Source organism: Rhipicephalus microplus, chromosome X (assembly GCF_043290135.1).
Source record: "Rhipicephalus microplus isolate Deutch F79 chromosome X, USDA_Rmic, whole genome shotgun sequence".
Classification (NCBI taxonomy): Eukaryota; Metazoa; Arthropoda; class Arachnida; order Ixodida; family Ixodidae; genus Rhipicephalus; species Rhipicephalus microplus.
In genome coordinates, this window is record NC_134710.1 from 67,529,268 (window position 1) to 67,552,542 (window position 23,275).

Genomic DNA, 23,275 nt, shown 5'->3' on the forward strand with positions numbered 1-23,275 from the left:
CCTTGGAAATTCACCTGTATTTCATCTTTGCTGATAAACAGTTAGTACTACAGTAAAATCTCGGTAGAACGAACCCCACATTAACGAACTTTTCAGATTAACGAACTTTTAAAAAATTCCATGCCGACTGCTAATAGTTTCTATGTAAAATTATTTCACTACTAAATACTTCAGAATACTCAACTTTTCAGAATAATGAGCGTTAATTTAGTTCCGCGTTATATTAACAACGCCTCAGTACTACGAACTTACGTTCTGAAATCCGTCACGACTACCGAAGCGGTACGCAAGCAGACGACAAAGCGAACGGACGCCTTGCTTCTCGGAAGATGCCCGACAATGTGGAGGGGAGGGGGGGACAAAAGGGCGACTTTCTTTTTTTCTTTTTGTTGAAACACCGCCGCTGTAGGTTAAGAAGCCAGTGCAGAGGCGAGGGCAAGGTCAGCGAGGCAGAGTGGGAGTTGCGGAGCAGGAAGCATGGGCCCGGAAAACCGGAGGCAGCGAGAGAGCAAACAACGGAACGCGAGGAATTTTTTTCTAGCCCTTTTTTTTTTCTTCGAAAGAGGCGATGACAGCCGTGACGCTTCGGGTTTTTCTTTGGAGGCCTTGTTTTTAAGTCATATTCATTTCTTTTCGGTGATTACTTATCGCATCCGCAAAGCAAGTTCGCGTTCGCGCTGTGGTGATACTACAAAGAGTTCATCTCTGCTTGCAACGAAGAAGCAGAAGCAGTTTTCGCTAAGTGAGACAATGGATATTCTTCGGCAACTGGAAGGCAAAATGCAGGCTGTTATGACGAAAGAACGGAATTGCACCTCATGACTGTGGATGAGCAGGAGGCCTTCGCGCTGCAAAGTTTGTGCTGCTCGCGTCAAAAAAAAAAAAAATCACGAACTTCTTTAAATTAAACGTGCATTTCTTGGTGTTTACTTGTGCATTTGTTCTTTTTTTCTCGTGAAAAACGAGTTCAAGCACCCACAGTTGTCAAGGTAAGTCATTTTGGTAGGGAAACAATTAGTATTTATGGTTAATTTTCGAGCTGTCACTATAACGACCTTTCAAAGTAACGAACAAATTTCCGTAGTCCCCTGAAGTTCGTTGTACCGAGATTTTACTGTAGTTGGTGCTTCTCTCTCTCTTATTTGTTCTTTCTTTGCATTTCAAGCACTGCACCAGGAATAACATGTTTAGTGAAGAATGGCTAGTGTTGTGACTGAGTTGTGGCTTCCTCAAAGCAGGTCATTTCAGTGAACTGGAATACTGCATTATTCGTTTGAATATTCGAAGCATTCAAATATTTGCACAACCTTTCTTAAATGTGACCCTTGGTGACCCCCTTACTTCCCTCTTGTGATCACGCTGCAACTAGTTATGATGACTTCATAACCGCCATTTTGCTTTTGTCGCGTTTGCACCAGCAGACTTCTCTGCTGCTCACGAGTCTATGGCTGTGGCGCACGCATTGCAAGTTTTGTGTTTGGCAACACGGCTGTCCCGTTTTCTGTACGAAAGGACTTCTTGGTGCAGACCTGCGGAAGTCTGTCGTGTTCCTGTGTGCTGACATGGCTGAAAGTTGCACACACTAGGTGGCTTGTAATTTTTAGAGCTCTTTGAAACCGAAACTGAGGCTGGTCAGTAATGAGGAGCTTGTAATTATCTGTTGCATGCTACAGCAAACTATGTGCTGTGTTGTGATTAGCAGGCCACATTGTAGGAAAAAACAACTTCAGGCTATAATTTTTATGTCAGTATCTCTTTAACAAACATAGTGTTGTAATCGGGCTACAGCATCCTTATTTGCTCGTTTGACCCGTCGCAACTGGGACTACTAGCTGCTCTTTCGTTTGTAAGTCGACCCACAACTTCTAATTTCAAATTTAGATGAAATGGGTTGACCTACAATTGTGTAAGCATGGTAAGCTACTTTCCATTCTCCTATGACTGTCAGCATGAAGTGGAAGGAGCAGTGCTAGCTGTGTGCATGTAAGAATTGATAGCAAACCGCAATTGTAAATAATTTGACGGTGTATTTGTGTTGATAAATCTCTTGCATTTCCGCTTCATCTTTTTCTAAAGTGCACATACCTGAGCATTGTTGTGCTCTAAGCAAGCTAATTCCTTCTCCCCCCCTTTTTTTTTTCCTTTTTGTTCAGGTGGTGCAATGGGCCCTCACATGATATGTGTGTCACTTGAACATCTTGCTGTTGCTGACAGTGAAGGTATACACATCTATAATTTGAAGACATCTAAGGTGTGTAATTTTTCAGTTTTATGTTTTGTATTGTGCTCAAGTGTGTAAACTTGCATCAACCCCCCATTTTCTGTTCGGTGTTAGTTTTTTTACAAACACCCAAGTTCCTCTGCCATATTCACATTGCAACAAATAGTAATATGATGTATAGTTGCTTTAATGCACTTTAACAATGTTATAACAAAACAGGGTACAGTGCAGGACTGGCTGCAGTGTGCTGTTTTTGAGGTCCCGTTTACCCTCCCACAGAACCGCATGTGTAATCATACTGCTTATTGTGCAGACCCCTTAAGATGAAAAACCGGCTACTATGTGGTTGCGAGAAAATCCTCCTGATAAAACGCGATAGTGAGTGCGCTCTCAGTAGAGCTGTGCCGTAGAGGAGAGGGCGATGAGGGCATTGTTATGGAGAAGGAAACGCATAGGCAACACACGACAGGTGGAGAGAGGAAAACAAATTATTAAAAAAAAAGACTACAGCAGCTGCCTGTCGCAAGCTCACCAAGTGAGATAGGAGGGCGCTTGCCTTGGCAATAGAGAAGCTTTTGCATTGGCGCCCTCGTGGCTCCACTTGCTTGCCAACTGCGTGCGTTCCACATGGGATGTGCACCCATGTCTGCATCTTGGGTGCTTTGAGCTTCCTGTGGGAAAAACGTCGTCATAGAATGCACAAAATATCTCGCTTGTGACCTCGTCCACAAATTGAAAGCTTTATGGTTAGTTCACACGAGCTTTCACTTTTGCTGCTGGTACGCAAACCTACACATGCTTGGCGGGCTTTTATTGGAGCCGATCTATCGGCCGCAATGCCAGACTTTGTATCATGCGCGCTGCTCTTGGGTCAGTTCTAAAGAGCGATCTTTGCAGTGCCCAATCTTGTTGTCTTCGGTTAAATTCCCGCTACAACTTGCCAACCCGCAGCAAAGTTTTCATTTGGTACGAAATCAACGAAACTCTCTGCGGTGGCTTCATTTGAAAAGAAGGGAATCATATCATTAAAGGGCCACTCACCAGGTTTGACAATTTCGAGCTTACAAGCGCAATGCGTAGATGAGGTGTTCATGATCACGTCTGCCGAAAATTGCAACTCTACGTGCCACGAAAATGGGTCAAATTTCAAGATGAACGCTGCTCCTCCTTCCTTTTGTGGGTGCGCTCCTAGAGAATGAGGGCATGACGTGCGCGTATGAATGGCCCTACGTACACGGCAATGCAGTGACGTTGGTCCTCTACGTAGACGACTATGCTCCGACATTATCAGCAGTGGCACATGACATAGTGAAAATTACTTAACATGCGTAGTCTGTGTATTTGTTGCTTAAAGAGATTAATAAATCTCTAGATAAATAATGAGATGCAGTAAGGGAATGTGAGCCTTCTTTTTTTCATTTTTTCCCCGTAAATTGCAACAAGATGCAGGGCTAATGTGCCGGCGTTTCGCATGCGTTCGTGTCCCCGCGAATCTGCGGTCTGCGCATCAAGCAGATGACAGCCGTGGAACACTCCTACGCGTTCGTGCACTCATTGTGCTCATCTATTCTACCGCGTCTTAGCCAGAGTTTCCAAACCATCCCGCAGAAGCAGGCAGTAGACCTCAAAACAACCCTGGTCAACAACAAAAAGAAGAAAAAAAAACACCGCTCGTGTGCATGGGGGTTGGCCTTGTTCGGATACGTCATGCGCACGTGACCTCTACTTTTCCCTACCCTCTACTTCGGATGCCGAAGAGGGTAGGGAAAAGATTTGGCTTGCGAAGGCTACGTGGAGGAGTGGCAAGAGTTTCGAGCTCGCCTCCTGTCATCCTCGTTTCGCGCCGCTTCAAAAAAAGAGTTTTCTCAGCTTGTAATGAACAGGTTCAAAAAAAATTTTGTGGCAAAATGTTCCTAAATGGGCACCCAACAACTTCCACTGTCTAACTAAAATTTGGTATGAGGCCTGGTGAGTGGCCCTTCAATGAAAACGCGGGCAATGGTAGAGTACAGCACGTCTTTGCGGCGCCCGGCAGTGATGCATATCGACGAGAGATAGGGGTACCATATCATGTCATTTTCCTTGTTTTTTGACTGTCCAGCTACTATATAGGTGCTCACATGTAAAAAAAAAAAATAGAAATCAATCGTGAGTTGGCGGTGTTGTGGGGCCTTCTTCGTGTCCCGTCTAAATTTTACACTGGTTTTTTCCTCTTATAATCTTATACTAATAATCAAAAAGTATTTTCATTGACTAAACATGTTTCAAATGCTTAGAAAAGAAGGCACACCGATTACTGTCACCTTTATACCAAACAGAATTGTTGCACTACGCCCGTTTCCGAGACGGTCCTCCTGTGTCTGATTAGAATTTTCAACAGGTTAGCAATTCCATGTTTTAAAGGGACACTAAAGAGGTTTTGAATTCGTGATTTTATTGCGAATTCGATATCTGCGACCTCTGACAACATGCCTACTGAGGTTTTTTTCCCGAGGTTCAATTAAATATCGGCGCTATGAGCGAGCAAACTTCGACTGAGGGAATGCCCCTCCCACCCCCAGCATGCGCGCGCGCAGGGGAGGAGCACGGGAGAGATAGACACGGGAGATGACGTCACCTTCAGGGTCAAGCTGCCGCTCGGCGGGCAACTATGCACCTGGTCGCCTGCGTCGCTCAGTCAGCTCAGCTTTTTTACTTCGCGATTGTGCCTTGTTTCTGCTGCTATCTGCGGCTTGGCGAAGCAGCAGTTCCGCCAGTTGTTATGGATTTCTTGCCATTGCACTGTTCCCTTCTTCTGATTAGAGATTTTCATCATCCGACTAGTTGTGTTTTTGCAAGGTTGAGGGGACTCGCGGTGCCGAGTCACTGCGCAACATATAGCTGCCGCAGCACTTACGCTCGTGATTAGGTCGCTTTTCACAAGTTTCCTCAGGATCAGAAGATGGCTGCGAAATGGGCCGCTGCAGTTAAAAGTAAAATACTTCAAACTTACGAGATGAAGCGCGCTGTGGCGGTCACGAATCTGCCAAATTTCGAGGCGGCAGCAGCACTCCTTCTCTTCCTCATTTTGCATGCAGTGCGTGCATGAGCACCTATAGTGAAACACGTGTACAATGGTATCAGTTTGCATAATCAAAATCGGCTATCCTGCACGACAGTCGCATGCTTCTAGCACAGCTAATACACCATTTGCATTTTAACATGTCATCAAGGTAGTACTGGGCAGAATTTAGAAAAAGCGATGGTACTATTAAAAAAAAAAAAGAGAATTGCAAGGTACGAGTCAAACTACTTTTGCGCAGTTTTCAGCGCAGTTCAGAGCACATATCACCACTGCGGCAAGAGCGGCACTCGTCTGGCTTTTTTTTTTTTTATTTCTCAGGGTCGCATACTGATTCATCGTGTGTGCCTTGCCCGCTACGCAGTACAATACTGACTGCATTAACAATGCTGCACTCTGAGCTGTGAAATGCACGAACAGTTCATGTTCCTGCACGCTGCCCACGCGTAGCGCAGACAGTGCCAGTAGGCTAAAACCGAGTGCCGATGCTGCTGTTTCTTATGAAATTTGATATCCACTGATAAGCGTATCTTTTGTAACAGTTTACTACAGTGAAATTAAGCACTGGCAGGCATCTTATACGTGCCTGTCTATGTTTCTGACGCGGGTGAAGGTGGCTGGTTGAGACTCGCTTTCCTGTGCCGCTTCAGTCGTCGCCCTTACAGTGGCGACCGGCTTGAACATGTACAGACGTACAGCGAATTCGGTCCGACTTTTCCAGTTCGCTATACTTACAGCAACTGCACTATTTCAACAGATAGTGGTGGTGGTGGTGGTAGTGGTTAGAAGAGGAAAAGGTGCCTAATTTTCTGCAGCCCGGTAGGGAGCACAGTGCAGCGCCTCAACAAATAAACACAACATTGACTGCCGGCGAGCGCAGTCAACTGTCCTCACCTTTCTGACAGTGACGTCATGGAGCTTTCACCAGTCACAGTGGCGGCAAGACTCTCGATGGCGGCTGCGACGCCTGCTGCTTGTTTTTGGCAAAGTAAAGCTATTTGAGTTGGTTTATGCAAATTATCTACTTGATTTTCGAGTTTGTCGCATGAAATTACGTATGAAGACACCATAATCTCGTTTTTTTTATTGTTTCAGTGTCCCTTTAACAGCTGGCACCCAATCTATTTGATTTCGATTTGGCATTTGGGCAGTGTTCATCAGAAATTACTGATTGACTCGCTCACATCAGAGAAGCTGGTATGCACAACACTAGAGTTTTGTGCCCATGAGAAACCCAAATGAGTGGTAAATTACTTCCAATGGTCGTTCGTGTTATCGCCACTGAGAAGCATTAAATATTTGCACTTCTCAAGACAGAAAATCGGCAAGCACGGATGCATCATTCAGATATGGTGGCATTATTCATACATACTAACGCACATCTGCAAACATCCCTGCAGGCAATGAAGAAGCTCGCATGAAGGAATAATTTTTTCAGTGATTATAAACCAGATAAACACCAATTTTTGTGACCTTGAATTAAATAATGGAAATTGTAAACCTACACGAAACTTATCGCTGCATGTCTGTGCGTGCATTGTGGCTTAAAGGGGTACTGACACCTTTTTTTTGTAGGCGAGTTTACTCTGCCATACAAATCTCCTTTATAAAAAGACGGCTCTGAGCCAGTGTGATGCTTAGCAAATGCTGGTTAGGTACTTTATTTTGATATTAAAGTAAAATTTGTCGCAGCACACTTATAACATCGAAACTAACTTGATGTCAGGCTACAATACTAATCCTGGTGACTTAATGCAGGATTCTTGCAAGCTGTCATGACGTCAAGCACCTAAACACAAAAATGGCACTTGCGTGTCGCCCTCTCGTTCATCTGCTCGTACCGTGCGGTCACTGTCATCCAGCGTATCTGTGAAGCAAGCTAGCGGAGTCTGGAATATAGTGTACGTGCACGCGAATACAATACAGTAAAATCTTGGTATCACTAACATCGGCGGGCTGCGGGAATATGTTCGTTATTTTGAAAAGTCGTAATAGTGAGTGCCTAAAAATTAACCATAAATACTTATTTTCCACCGACCAAAACGATTTACCTGTACAACGGTGGGTCCTTGAACTCGTTTTTCACGAGAAAAAACAAATGCACAAGTGAACAAACAACAAAAAAATGCATGTTTGCTTGAATAAGTCCGATTTTCGGGGGGGGGGGGGGGGCACATGAATTTTATGTTCTTTGGCTACAACAGCCTGTTTTCCCGTTGCCGAAGAATATCCGCCTTCTCGCTTAGTGAAAACTTTTTTTGCTTCTTCATCGCAAACGGAGATGAACTTGTAGTGCATGATCTTCATCATCATTTCTCAATGACCGCGCCGCGCCTCTCGTGCAGCTGATGCTAGCTCGAGCTGCGCGAGGATTAGAACAAGCTAGCGCACTTGGTGTGTCGGACGTGAAAAGCCACGCGGCTCCGCTTCAGGCGTGGAATAAAGTGGCGAGAGAACGACACGACCACGTTGGCCGCCGTCCCGTCTTCCTTTCTCGCTACAAACTCATTGTAGTAGCACCGCAGCGCGAACGTCGACTTGCTTTGCTGACGCCATAAGTAATCACCAAAAAGAGATGAACACGATTGACAAGGCCTCCTAGACAACGCCTCCTCTAGAAAGATGCCTGCGACTTGAGCCAAAGAGCTGGTTCTCGACCCTCTCCTATTCTTTTCTCCTCCGCACCCCAAACAGTGTCGGCTGCGAGCGCTCGCTGTGGCGACCACTTTAAACCTTGTAACCTCTGAGATTAAAGTAATGCCTACTGCCCTCTCAGAGGCAACACGGTTGTGTTTTAGTGGTGGCGTCACTTTTGAGTCCAGCGGAAGTAGTAGTGTCGGCTTCAAGCACCTCTTGCGGAGAAAGTACTGAACTACAAGGAAAAGTGTCCCCATGGAAAAGTGTGCGATGTCGCAGGCATCTTTTTAAAGGAGGTGTTGTCCTAGAGCACATGTGGAAGTGATAAATATAAGAAAAACCCGAAGCGTCGCGGCTGCCATCGACTCTTCTGAAGAAAGTGAAAAAAAAAAAAAAAACCCTTGTGTTTCGTTTTCTGCTCCCTCACTGTCTCAGGTTTTCCGCGCCCAAGCTTCCCGCTACGCAACTCCCACTTTGTCTCGCTGACCTTGCCTTCCCGTGTTGTCCTCGCCCCTTGCCTTTGCACTTGTAAACCTGCAGCGTTGGCATTTCAACAAAAAGAAAGAGGAGAAAGTCATCCTTTTATATTTTTTTTCCCTCTCCGCACCATCGCGCGTTTTCCGAGAAGCAAGGCGTCCGTTCACTGTGTTGTCTGCTTGCGTACGGATTTCAGAACATGTGTTCGTAGTACTGAGGCGTTGTTAGTGTAATGCGGAACTAAATTAGGGTTCGTTATTGAAAAGTTCAATATTCTGAAGTACGTGGTAGTGAAATAATTTTACATTGAAACTATGTATTAGCAGTCGGCGTGGGATTTTTTGAGTTTGTTAATCTAGAAAGTTTGTTAATGTGGTGTTCGTTCTACCGAGATTTTACTGTATATACGCTTATCGGAGGGCAAAGGAATCATTTGATTTCGAATTTGTTATGGTGCCAATATTTTGCCCTGTGAATTGGCTCTCACCAGTGAAATAGGGCAGCAGTGGCAAGTTCCTCCTATTCCAGTCCGATCCGGTGTTGAGGCAAGCGTGGGTCGACCTCGTGCACCACGGCCGAGGCGAAGACTGCACGCCAACCAAGCGGAGTTTACTCTGTTCGCTCTGGACGCATACACACACAACATGCAGTTGCTGACCGACTTCAGATTGTCGACGAAGAACCTACACCTTAAAAAGCGCTGGACACATGGTCTGACTCGGCATACAACGGCGCATGTGGCGTACGACCATTTACGACATATGGGGAGAACGAGCCATCAGTCCTCGATGTCTGCCCACATTCAGCACCTCAGCTTGCACGCTCAGAAGACATCGTATCCTCTTTTTATTAAGCACAAAATAAACAACCTCACACAGCCATGCCTAATTGTCTAATAACATTGCCAACATGCCTTCGTGAGCGACAAACATCGAAACAGCCCACATTAATTCTCAACTCCGAGTGTAGGCCTGGCAAGGCCAAAGTTCTCGGTAGGGCCACTCGCTTTCCAACCTAAGGTTATTGTTAAGCGCTTCTTTTGCCAACACGATAAAAACTTTTACACTTATATGATGCTTTTACACGTGCAACTAGTTTTATAGACGACTGCGATGTAAAAAGTAAAGGTGGGATAGAAGCAGGCCGGTTCGCCGAGATGGTCGGTGCCAATGTTTGTTTACCTGCAAAATGGCGTGCCATCACGGCTCGATATCTCGTTGCTGGTTCGGAAACAGATGTTGCTTTGCAGAAATAGCACACTTCAAGCATCACTTTATTCAATCATGAGTTATTTCAAGTCATAAACAGTTTATCCAATGTTTTTCATGTCACCGGCAGCAGCGATATCTACAAATGCCAGGGTGATCGGGACTATCGGGGCAGCAAGGAGCAAACTTGTGATGGGCGCCCACCAACGGTCCTCTTATCGCGTTCCTGCGCGAATGCAGCTGTTGGCACGAACAACCGAATCTGCACCTTTTATCCAGCACTAAATTGATGCCATCCAAATGTAGAGCCTCTTTGCTGCGACAGAGCTGGAACTAGCTTTTAGAAGCAGGCTGTAATTATTTTTCAAGGTGCACTCACGCTTACCGATACGTTCTCCGTGCTCTCGGGTGCTTGAACTGTTATTTTATGCAAAAAAAAAAAATAAGTGAAAAATTTCGTGTCACTGGTGCTAAACTAGAAATAGAAGGTTTATAGTGGAAAAAAAAAATTCTCCAGCATCTTTGAAAAGTGACAGCATATGATCAGCAAAAAGACCAATTGTAAAATAGGCACGGTTTTCAAACATACAGACGGCGCTGTAAGTGTAGAGCATCGATTATTTAGGACTTGCTTGCGGCGCCATAAGTTGATGTCATTTATCCTAATAGGGTTAATGATGCCATTATTAGAGCTAAGCTGAAAATCTGAACAAAGTGCTCAGAATGTAACATCCGTGTAAATTCATTGATGCCCAACATAGAGGGAGATGGGAAAAGATGTGCAAGGGTTAACACACACAAAAAAACAAAAAAACACAATCTTCTTTTAAGGAGTTTTCTTGTTAAAAACTTCATAGAAGTATGTGTCTATCATTTATATGGTGCTGCACATGTGTCTCCAGGTCCTTTGCAACCTTCCTGAAGCTCCGTGTCTGCCAACGGCAATGAGGTTCTACCCAAAAGCTGGTCACCTGCTGGTAATATATAGCAACAACAAGGTTAGTAAATGTGTATTTTTGAAAGAGATCAAATGAAGGTTCTTGAGAGCCTCATTCTGATGATAGTTATAGCGTCAGAACAGAACTACGACAAAGAGACAAGAAGGACTCTTTTTCGTGTGTTTCTCTTCATCAATCAGTCCTCATAACTTTCATTGCAGTCTCCATTTGCCGTGCGCGCACCTTCACCTTCTGCATTAACGCTCGTGTCCTTCTTGTCTCTTTGTCGTCATTCTGTTCTGGCGCTATAACTATCGTCGTGCCATACCAACTAGCCCAAACTGCCACACTCATTCTGATCTTTCAAATTAGTGATTCATAACCTTTCGTAGCCGGGGTGGCTTTGGGATTTAAACTCCGTCAACCAGTGAACCTTCACATTCACTTTATAGACACATTTTTCTATTTGTATAATTTGTTGTTGTAGTTGTTGTTGTTGGTTATGTTTTCTGTGAAAGAATGTTGGTGTTTTGAATGTAAGACAAGTGAAATCGTCAAGAGGAAGTGTGAAATGTGTTAGCATGGGAGGCAGCTTCATTTTTCTTGCTCAAGTATGTATATGTAAAATACAGGGCAATTTTTTCAGACATTTGCTGAAACGATTTGTATGAAATGAATTTTTGAAAAAAGAAAGAGAAGTTATAGTGACTTTAGCAAGGAGTTTTGATTCGGAGAGATATTTTGCTGAAATTTCAGAAAGTTTGCTATTTGAAGCATGGAGTTTAAAGGGACCCACAACTCGCCTTAACGGATGATGAGATTTCGGTGGAAAATAAAAGAGCATGAATTACGGTGACAGGTGACGGCACACTTTTCGCGACCTGAGTAGGATTTATATTATTAAATTGCGTTCAAAAGTAACCAAAACCGGCATGTCGTGCCCCTAGCATAAGAGCCATGGTACACAATTATGAAGCCCTAATAACTTTGCTGTGATTACTTAAAGCGCACCGGAATGAGGGCTTACATTTCGAATATGTATGTTATTGTTTATTTTAGTTTGTTTCTACAGTTAAACCTCATTTATCCGGCCCTTGTTAACTCGGAAATTTGGTTAACTCGGACTCGCGGCGCGGTCCCGGCAAAACTGTGCATATTTCAATAAGGTCAAATGCTCATTAATTTGGAGGGATTTAGCCACGCACTGGTTATCTTGGACAACTCCGGAGAGGGCTATCCGGACTCCAGAGTTGTGCGATCTCGGGGGCTTGGAGGCTCAAGCACCACTTGCCGTAACCGACGGCAGAACTGGAGTTTTGGAGAAACCAAAACCGAGTGAACTGCAGCAGAATATGACCATGATGATAGTGAATGAGGGGGAAGTGACTAGGTGGCGCTAGTCACCGCCCGGCGGAAGTGCTTGGGCCACCGGCGCATCCAGTGTCTACTAACAGCTGCTCACTACACCCATGCTACGCCTACTGGTGTACTTCCTGTCTTGGTTCTTTGTGTTGTGACTTTGCGTGTTGCGGCTCTGTTTGTGTGCGTTGCCGCCGCTGTCGCGCTTCATGGTGACCGTCACAGGAGTTAAGCGGCCATAGCAGCCAGCAAATGATTTTGAAAGAGAGGTTATAATATTGAAAGACATGAACGCAGGTGTTTTTTGACAGGAGATAAGGAAAAAGTATGATGTTAAGAGAAGCACCTTAAGCGACTATGTGAAGAACGGAGAAAAAATTTTTGAGGCGTTTGACAGCAACAAATTCACCGGAAAACGAAAACGACTAAGACCCCTGTCACACGGCCACCACTAAACTCCGTTGAACCACTTGAACCACCACTAAACTCCGAGGAGTTGTGGCAGTGTCACACGGCAATTACAAGGTTGTAACAGTTGCCGTGAGGGGGCTCAGCTGGCGCTGTTTGATTTTCGGAAAAGTATTCCCGTTTCATCTCTACTTATTTTTTGTAAATCCTCGTTTTGCGGTTTTTACAAAAAAGCACTATTAAGTTGGTAAGAGGCTAATAAACCATTAAAAATAATTTCAAATAGAAAGGAATTTGCTAAATGTAGTGATGCTGCTAGTGACGCTGGCCACATTGTGCTTTAGTTGTTTTGTTGCCGGTGCACATGCCCGGTACGAAAGTTCTTGTGCTTCCTTGCCTCGTGAGCACACATTTTGTGTTCTTCAGCCATGAGTGACACAGCGACCACCACAACCACACGCATGGACGAAATACTTTTCAATGGCGCCGGCCGGCCCGACTCGTGAGGCACGGTGTGTGGGGCATCGGTGTAGAGAGTAAGTGAACTCTGGCCGTTGGAAATATATATAAACAAACAGGTGTTGTGAATGAGTACTACAACGAGAGAACGTTTAATATTGCCAAAATGTATTATTCTTTTCACTGCGGCCACCTAGTGCTCGAAATTTTTTTCTGACCTCTATACTGCTGGGGACGAGAGTACCTCATTTTGCTGTGAAGGGAGATCGTTGAACGTCCTTTGCGAAATGCTCCGTTTACATTCGTTTGCGTAAGGGTGGCCGTGTGACACGGACCACATCTTCGCTGTCGTTAGGACGAGGGAGTTAAACGGTCTTCGCGTTTGCCCGTATTACAGGGGTATAAGGACGGCGGCACACCCGAAGCTGGAAGACACACTGCTGCGGTGGATAACAGTCATGCGGAACAGCTAGCTTCCCTTGAGTGGATCGTTGATCTGTCGGCAAGCTGGAAGGTACGCACTGAGAATGAACATCAAATCTTTCAGTGCGTCTGAAGGTTGGTCTTTCGAAACGTGTGCAGGGAAAAAGCAGCAGTGGATAAACGGCGTATTGCTGACTAGAAGACAACCGAGCTTCCCCACTACCTGGCTTGTTATGAGCCTTCCAACGTCTTCAGTACCGATGAAACGGCTCTCTTTTTTAAAGCCTTGCCGCACAAAACGATCACGTTCAAGGGCGACTTGTGCGTTGCAGGGAAGAGGAGCAATGAAAGGATCACTGTGCTTCTCGCTTCAAATATGTCGGGCACCGAGCGCCTGCCACTGCTAGTCATCAGGAAGGCACGTAACCCAACGTGTTTTAAGAATATTCACCACTCTCCTGAGCAATATCTCGCCAACAGAAAGGCCTGGATGACTTCGGATATTTTCCAGGCTTGGCTGCGCCAACTCGACCGCCGCTTCTCCGCTAACAAGCGCAAGGTTTTACTTCTAGTTGACAACTGCAGGGCTCATACCAGAGTGGCAGGGCTGGAGTGTATCAAACTTGTATTTCTACCTGCAAACACGACGGCTACTCTGCAACCACTGGATCAAGGGATAATACAGCACGTGAAAAGCAGGTACAGAAAGCATGTGCTGGAACGGATCCTGCTGTGCAAGGAAGCAGGGCGAGAATATGACAATGACTCTCCTGACAGCAATTTACATTTTGGCTCATGTCTGGAGCGAAACGCCGCCTGCGGTCATTGCAAATTCTTTCCGGCTCAGTGGCTTTGTCCACCCTGACGACTCGGATATTTCTCCAGAGGCCACTCCAGAGGACACCCGCGAGCCCACAGGAAATGTGGAGGACGAGGTGAATGACATGCGTTTTGACTCTCTCCTTCCTAGTGGCGTCCAGATTATAGACTACGTCGCTATAGACTATCATGTTGCCGTTGCTGGTCTGCTGACTGACAATGATATATTATCGGAAGTGCTTGAGGAGGACCAAAATCACTGTTCCGACGATGACGGCCAGGATGAGCCAACGCGACATCACCGCGTTCTGCAGGAGGCCGCCGAAGCCCTCGCTGTCCTCGAGGAGTTCTGCGTTTGTTCTCGCGACAGTGAACGTGCCCACCACCACCTGAAGGGATTATATAAGATCGTTCTGTCAGAAATACCGACTGTGAGGCACGCAAAAAAAAACCGAACTTTTTTAAGAAATAAAGGTTTGTCTTTGCTGTGTATGTTTTCTTTTTGTTTTTTGTTTTTTGGTCCATTCGATAATTCGGAATTCGGTTCACTCGGACATTTTCTCCGGTCCCGTGAGATCCGAGTTAACGAGCTTTTACTGTATGGGCTTACAGGGTAAAAGAAGTACAGCATGAAAAGTGGCGCTGCTTTCGTGGCCTCTGCAGGGAAACGGGTGCAGTTTGTGCATACGTGCGGCCGGGCGGCATTTCCACTGTAGCTCGATTCCCATCGCTTCGGGTGTGTTCAAGAAGCACATGAGCTTTTCAATGCGATCGCTGCGGCGCACGAAATGCCGTTAGCCTACTGCTCTGTGGAGAATTGCTTCATGCATGCTGCTGACGATGGCGATTATGGCGGTCCATCGGATTAGTCGCTACTGCTATTGTCTGTTGAAACATGTCGCTCTGGCGATACTTGGTAGGGGTCCTAATTTTGCGCTCGCATTCGAGCCAAAATTCGTTCCTCTAACTTGCTCGAGTTGTCAAGTGATGACATCGAAGCCGACCAACTACAGCCGAATGGGAACTACTATGCATAAATTGTCGATCGCGGGTAAACATGCCGTTTCGTTTTCGAAGACTTGTCCTGGCTCGAAAAAACTACCCTTGCACGTCGAAAAACTACCCGTGCAAGTCGAAAAAAACTACCCTTGCATTGCCAAAAGTACTTGCATAAGAAGCCCCGGGAAAGTGCTGTAACTCTTGTAATGTAATTTAGCTAGCTATAAAGCGGTGGTCGTGGGGCTACAGGCTTGACAACCACAACATTATGTGTTTGTACTTACAGCTTCACTTTTCCTCACTGCTGGCGTTATACTGGCGTATAATCGCTTTCGCGATCACATCCACTATTTGCAGCATCTCTTTTTAAGACTGCATAATCGCCGCAAATCGAAAAATTATGATTATAAATGTTCCATGGTGATTTCCGCGTTACCATTTCGTGATTGCGAGCTCAGACGGGTAAGCTTTCCGTCGCACCCAAGAAAACGGGTACCATAAATATTGGTTGTGGGTCCCTTAAAAAAACATAACTTTGAACCAAAAACAGGTACTTCATATCTGCAAATTGCATCTCATAGTGTGTCAAAAGCACGAAAAGCATTAATGCGTAAATTTGATTTGCAGTATATGGGAAATTCTTGCAATGTTCACTAGTAGTATTTGCCAAAGTGCCCCAAATAAGTTAATCAAATATTACAGAACTCTCTTTAGTAAGCAATTTTTTTTCTGACTCTAAACATCTTAACAGGTGCGGATTATACGAATGTGGCATAATCTGCTTCATTTTATAGCTCAAAGTGTTTTTACATAGAGGGTTCCTGTTATACCGGTCTACAACAATCTTACACTAGCACCATCATTTTTTCTTCTGTTTTCTTAAGTCCATTCTTTTTTTTTTGAAAGCACTGTCTGTTGGTGTCATTTTATTTTAAGGGAGCTGTTACCCCGCCAAGCTACTCATTGCAGTAGCTTTTGTGACTGCTCATTTCTTTATTGAAAGATGGATAAACATTGAAGAATATTATTTGTTACTGAGTAGCAGACAGAATTGAAAACTTGGTACTTGAGGTTTCCTTCCTATTTTATTTCTTTTTTGTGTGTGTGATGTCGAAAAACATTTGTTAACAGAATATTTCCATGATTGTAAGTCGACTCGATTGTAGGTCGACCCCCAAAAATGGCACTTCATTAAAAAAAGAGAGAGAGGAGCTTAAATGCATTTTGTTACTACTTTTTTGACACATTGTGAAGCTACCGATGTGCGAAGGTGGTTTCACGGCAGTACTTGAATGCTGTGCAGGAAAGCTTGGTTTGCGGAATGACTTGGAACTCATTTTCAAAAAACTTCACAACCGAAACTTGTTTTCGATTTTAGGTCGATCCCCAACTTCTGATTTCAAATTAAGACAAAATGGGTCGACCTACAATCACCTGAATGCGGTATTAGTCTAAATAAGTGTTGGCTTGGTGCAGTTGCTACATGATACTCTAAAAATATTCAATTTAAAATAAAATATATGCATTGTTTGCTGCGCAAAATGATTTCATTCTTATGTACACCCTCCAGCAAGGTTTTTTTTACTATGGAATATTTACGATTAAACTATTTCCATTTTGTCTGGGAATATAGCCTACAGTTAAATTTTATAGCTTGTAGTATAATTCTTGCCATTTGTATAGTTACTCACTTGATTAGAACTATCATGCGCTGAATGAGCGAAAATTCTCTCTTGCAGTGGTGCTCACGTCGCATTGAATTTGCTGCTGGGTGTACCTTACTTTTTGGTCTGTGTCTTCTAAATTATGCAAGTTTTAAAGGGACCCTTAAGTGGTTTTTTATGATTTTGTACAAATGCATTGAATCGGTAAGGCATGTCCTTAGGGTCATTGAGCAGATTAATTAAACCTCTTGATGTAAAATGTGTTATTACAAAGCTTTAAATCTACAAATTGCTTTAAATTATAACAGCCCAGCCAAAAGTTTTCAATCGCCCCTGTACATGGCAAGTTCCATGAGTGAGCGACATCATGCAGGCGACTGAGCTGTTTGGCCATTCAGTTTCAGTTTGCCAAAAGCATTTTTTTCTGACTTAATTGTACATAAATTTTGTTTGTAGTATGCCTGTGTATATGAATGCCTATCTGTGCTTATCTCTGGAACAGTCACTCATTGTCCATCACTGTACTTGCTGATCCAGTGGTTTGAAAAAAATGTCTGATAACTGAGAGTCTAAGGTGAACTGCACAATTTGTCTGTTGGACTTCATATCAGATGTGTGATTGCTGCTTTCTGAATGTTTTTAATGCTTTTTATGTTCAGCTAAAACTTTTCAATTGATATATGTGTATTTTTTTATCATTTAGGTTATAGAATACAATGTTAACAGCGAGTCATCAAGTCATTGGTGTCAAGTTGCATATCAACATGGTGGGCTGACACTGGAAACGTTGAAACCATTGACAGGCATTGCATTTGATGCCAGGAACGAAGATGTTTTCTTTGCCTACAGTGACCAGGAGCTGTTTATTGTTGATAAGGCAGAGGTAATTTCATTTTACTGAGGTTATGATTTGCCTTTTTGTGCCAAAACTGAGAAACTTTTTTTACGAATTCTACATAGCTAGTGTTTGTGAGGGAAAATGTATTGTTGGCCTTATAATTCTGGCAGAACTTCATATAGTCCAGGCTTAAATTGTGTAGCATTGATCTGACTGTGTCAATTTAAAGAGTCACCCGACAACATTCTAGCTAGTTTTATTAAGATAGCAATTATATGAACACTCTCCACTGGATTTTGCCGCGGGCGTCGCCGTCACTCACCGTATATGTATACGTATCTATATAAATGAAAACTCATGAAAGAAAAAAATCCTTGAAAGACTCCGGTGCACGGAATCATACGCGGAACCTCCAAATCGTGAATGCAAGGCGTTAACACTGAGCCACCGCAGAGCACGTCCTTCAATGCTCAAATAGCAAGCTATATATATCTACCACTTACTGCTGGTGAAGGGCATCGCCGGGGGGGGGGGGAGGGGGATTATGTTTTCGGCATCATCAGCAAGATGGCGCAATGAGCACGCGGCGGCGCGCGTCTCAGTGGGGGAAGTATCACATATTTAGCATTACCAGCGAGATGGCGCAATGAGCGTGCGGTGGCGTGTGTTTGTATCTCCCAGGCGTACTTTGCCCTTCAGAGTAAAGAAGGTATACTGCTCCCTCACGCGCCCTTACCTCTCGGAGGGGACGATCGTATGTCTTGGCTGGTGTTAGGCTTTTGCTAGAATGCTTGTGTTGTAGTTACCGGACGCACAAAGGTCACTACAATCATTGTACAGTCTTCGTTTTCGAAGGGGGCACGCTTTTTAGACACAGCGAAGTAACAGCTGAGATGCTTATTCGCGTTCATCTGTACCTGCAAGTACGTTTCGTGCGTCATTTCTGCGTGAGAATTGCGGGGCATGTTTCGATCTGCTTGCCATTCAGCGTGTGACCCTCCAATTTGTTGCTATCGTGTTCATTGCTTTGCCTTTGCGGCAAAGCTGTGACTTTTTTCTTACTGCAATAATTTCACTGGCGATCTGTGCTTTTTGCTAAAGAGGTCATGAACCACCACCCCTCAGGCTTGTTGAAAAATATATCCTTCAGAAAGTAGACATTGCTACAAACCGTTCAGCTAAATGTTGCTGTCATGCACAGCAAGAGGAATTTAGAAGTGGAGTGCAAAGCTTACGTTTTATCAGGCACCCCCTTTTCATTCACATGTCTTTGCTCGCTCTCTTCGGAGTTGCCGGCGCCTGCTGTTTGATGTTGAACAGTAGGTAACATGCTATTGCCTAACAGCTGACGTAAAGAAAAAATGGTATTTGAATTAGATTTGCTTATTACCGCAGTGTGCTGGCGCCATGCTCATTCATTTAGAATAAATGAAGTTCAGTCCTCCTTCTAATCTGCTAGCATTGCATAATAGTTCCAGCAGCACTTAGGAATTGCTACGGGAAAGAGCAATGGCATTTAATCACACATGTTTAAGGTCATTGTGTGTGTTTGACTTGACTTTGACATGGCTTGTTCCTCTCATTCCATCTCCCCCTGTGTAGGCGCTAGTGCACTTGTCACGATGAGAGCATGCAGGAAGTGGTTAAAGCATGCGACAAATCTGCAACTATACTTATTCTTGAGGTAATCGAGAAATTTTTGCGCCGATTGATTGGTGGAAGATAAACGCTGATACCAAAGTTATCTGCTAATTACTTGGAAATGTGGTTCAGAACCTCTTTAAGAAAAAGTTCTGCATGAGAAACCATAAAAATTTCATAGAGGAGTATATGTTTGATGATAATTTATCTTTAGTGTCACTACTTTCTAGCAGCCTCTAAGAAGATGATGCCAATGAGAGCAGACACTCATGTAGTACTGCCAATGGGCATCACTGAAAATAACTTGCTTTCCCACATTATGCACTTGAGGAGCATTATTGTTTCTTCATTTGGCATAGCTGTTGTGTTCCCGACATGAATTTTCCTTTTTTCAAATTGACATTTAAAATAAAAATTTAAAATAATGAGTCATATTGTCACAGTGAACCTTGCATGATTGGCATCAACTTGTGATAACTTGCATTTACAAATGCCCGTTTAATATAGGGTAGTGTGTAAAGGTTAATCTGTTTTGTTCTTCAAGCTAATCTTTCTGAAGAAAATGTTTGTGAAAAATGATGTATTAAGTATTTTTATTTGTTTTTAAACCACAGGCTCTCAAAAAAGGCTTCAGAAGTAATGCTGTACGAAGAAAAAAGTTTCAGGTACGTGAAGCTTGTGGACAAGTCGTCACCATTAATTTTTTCTCTTTATCATATGAGTAGTCCAGTTTATTACCGCAGATTAACTTCAAGGCATAGTTGAAAGAAATATTAGCTAGCCATCTTTATTACTTAATTTATCATTTTACTAGCGTTATTTATGTGATTGTCCCGTATAATGTCGTCAAACTCCTGTTTAAAAGCAACACACTTTACCCCCAAGATTTGTGGTGTTTACTTTAGCAGTCGTCTCCTGCAGTTTTTATGATTACAATTCTTGAAAAAACAGACAGACAAACAACTTTATTTTGGTTCTGAGAGGCAAGGCAGCGGGCCAATTAGCTCCACCCAGCAGTCGGCTAGTCCCATGTCGGAACAGAGAGGCCATGCCTCTCAGCGCATTCGCGGGCCCTCAGCCTGAAGCTAGACGTCTTGTCTGGGGTCTGTGATTGTCATCGTCCAGTCTTCTTCTCAGTTAAAGCCCTGTAACACAGGGCACTGCCAGAGCATGTGACTCAGAGAACAATATTCACTACTATCTGGGCAAAGTGGATTAACTTCCGGATGAAGCATGCTTAGAAGGCCCCTAGAGGGGTAAGACCCCATCTGGAGCATGCGGAGCGTGCTTGCTTGTAATCTTGGGAGCTTATAATAAGGAAAGTTAAAAGTCTGTTGCTCTCCTCTCTAATAGGATGTTATTTTATGAAATGTAACGAGAGGATCACTATGGACGAGCTCTCCCGAACTCTCGCGAGAGACCAGCTCATTGCGGCATGTGAAACCTTGCGCACGATAGTGGGCTATCTCGTTTGGGTTCAGGTGACCCGGCAGTACGTCTGGCAGTACGTCCCATGTGAGCTGGAGACCAGGCTATGGGATGAAGAATGTCGGAGAGGGGTCTGCCGCGATGAATCCTGGCTGCCTCTGTGGCTATCGATCCCGACGCAAACGCTCTAATAGCCGCTCAGGAGTCCGTGTAGACCGTAGTGTGTTTTGGGTCCAGCAGTGCCAGAGCTACAGCAGTCTGTTCTGCTACATCAACCAAGACGGTCTTCACTAAAGCGGCCAAGAGGGGTTCTCCCCTGTCATTGATTGATAACTGAATGAGTTGGGCCAACCTTTGTGCATCAAATAATTAAAAAGTGGTGTTATGCTCTCCCAACGACATGAGCTTTTCTGTGCTAGCCATGGTTGGGACACCGAGCACCTTCTTGACACTTTTACGCATCAGTGTGTCCAATTTATCCCTCTCGGTCTTCGTCCAATTGAGAGCCACAATTATGTAAATGATATTTTATTTTTTATTTATTCAGAATACTGTCAATCCCGTGATGGGATTATTACAGGAGTGGTGTCACATTGTACATAGTTAAAACAAGCAATACACAGACTAAGAATACATGTTGCAAGCACTTGAAATTTGAAGCGAATATCTCAAACATAGTGCAAAATTCGCCGTAGTGATAGGCAAAGAGCCTTTATGAATATAAACATCATATGAAATGCTGGGGCTAGCAAAAAAAAAAAACAAGTACACAACAAAATTGTACAGACAGAGTTAAAACTTGCGACATCATCGATTCAGGAAATCATGTCTAAATAAAAGTCAGCGCACATTCACTCGCTCGATTAACAAATTCATCAACTGTTGGCTGTGTCAACACGGTGGGGGGCAGGGCATTTCAAGCGCGTATGGCTTGCGGAAAAAAAGAGTGGCCAAAAACATTATTCTTGAAGGGATACTCATCAAGTGTGTGACAATGTTTATTTCGTGTTTGGCGCTTACTGTTCACCTTAACATAATTAGCCGGATTTATTTTCAAAAAGTTGTGTAGCACCAGATACAAAAATCTCAGGCTATGAAGCTCGGCGCGGCTTGCCAGGGTGGGCAGATCCGCTCTTATCAAAAGAGCAGTAGGTGAGTCGGTACGCCTATAACGGTTATAGATAAAACGGACTGCTGTACGTTGTATTCTTTCAAGCGCGGCTACATGTTTGTTTGTGAAGGGGAACCAGGCCACCCTCGCATATTCGAGGATTGGGCGGATAAGCATGGTATACGCTAAAGGTTTTGTTCGGGGTGTCGAATGACGAAGGGTTCGCTTAAGAAAAAATAACCTGCCAAGTGCCTTCTTTGTAATATGTTCGACATGCGCAGTCCAATTTAAGTCGGACGATATCAAGATGCCTAGATATTTGCAGGCAGCGACGTTGCGAAGTGGGACATTTCCCAGCGAATACGAAAAATTTGCCCTTACTTTTTTCTTTGTAATTGACATGGCGGCAGTTTTCTTAGTATTTATTTCCATTCGCCATTCTCGACACCAGGTTTCAACTTTTTTAGCGAATCATCTAGTTTTAAATAATCCTGGTAGCTGTCTATTCGCTGGTACAGGATACAATCATCTGCGAACAATCTGATATGGCTCAAGGGGAAAACGTGGTAAGCCCTAAGAAGGATATCCTCGCCTATGCCGCCCCTCTTGTTGGACACCCGAATAATTAATCTCAGAATGTTCTCCGTTTTTGTCGTGAGATGAGCTATAGTCATTGCATTGGGAATAATTAATCTCAGAGTGTTCTCCGTTTTTCTCGTGAGATGAGCTATAGTCATTGCGTTAATGCCCTGAGAATCTAATAAAAGCCTCAGAATTTTAATAGAATCTACTCTAGGAATTGTGTGACCATCCTTGGTACAAATGCTAATGGGCACCTGATGAGGGGGATGAGTTTCCTGGCATCTCGTCTAGCCTGTCTGTACAGCAGGAGCTCTGAATTTTCCGACGAAAGCGTCAGTCCCGTACCCTCCAGAAAAGACTGTGACATCCAGAGCCTCCTGTAGGGCTTGTTCGACCGCCGCCTCCGATCCTTTGGGACACCAGACTGTAATGTCGTCAGCATATAAAACGTGACCTACATTGGGAATTTTTGAAAGGCTTTCTGATAGCTTGTGCATGGCTATGTTGAATAGAAGAGGAGAGATAATTGCCCCTTGAGGAGTACCCCTTCGTCTGAGATTGAAAGGCTCCAAGACTGATTGTCCCAATTTTATGGCCGTTGTCCTGCTCTCAAGAAAAGGATTCAACGAAGGAGAAGAATTGCTCCCAGGTTCAAAGCTGATATCTTCTTGAAAGTATAGTCATGTCTGACATTATCGAAGGCTTAGGAGAGGCCCAGTTCGAGGACCCCTTATACATCTTTGCTTGTAGAGTCAATTATCTGTGTTTTGAGCAGGAACATGACATCCTGCGTTGAAAGAGAGGGCCTGAAACCTGCCATAATATATGGGAATCGGTCATTCGGCGTGTTGCAGCATGATATCCCGTGGTGCACTGCTTGTTCCACTACTTTGCTAAGGCAAGAAGTAAGAGATATCGGATGGAGGTGATCAAAGCTGGGCAAATTACCTGGCTTGGAGATTAAGACCACTGTAGCCCTCTTCCAACTTTCCGGTACGACGC

General features: G+C 44.1%; 1 protein-coding gene across 2 annotated transcripts in view; it reads left to right on the top strand.

The window, feature by feature from the left end:
• The window catches only part of l(3)72Dn (UTP4 small subunit processome component l(3)72Dn), a 91,532-nt gene that overhangs the window by 63,398 nt on the left and 4,859 nt on the right, over window positions 1–23,275 (top strand). Inside the window, exons 13-17 of one of the 2 annotated variants that reach the window (XM_075877051.1) lie at window positions 2,154–2,251; window positions 10,507–10,602; window positions 13,166–13,282; window positions 17,377–17,556; window positions 19,767–19,817. In XM_075877051.1, coding sequence (XP_075733166.1) covers window positions 2,154–2,251; window positions 10,507–10,602; window positions 13,166–13,282; window positions 17,377–17,556; window positions 19,767–19,817 — 542 coding nt within the window. The remainder of the gene's footprint in view (window positions 1–2,153; window positions 2,252–10,506; window positions 10,603–13,165; window positions 13,283–17,376; window positions 17,557–19,766; window positions 19,818–23,275) is intronic. The other variant, XM_037426946.2, reaches the window with a different exon arrangement.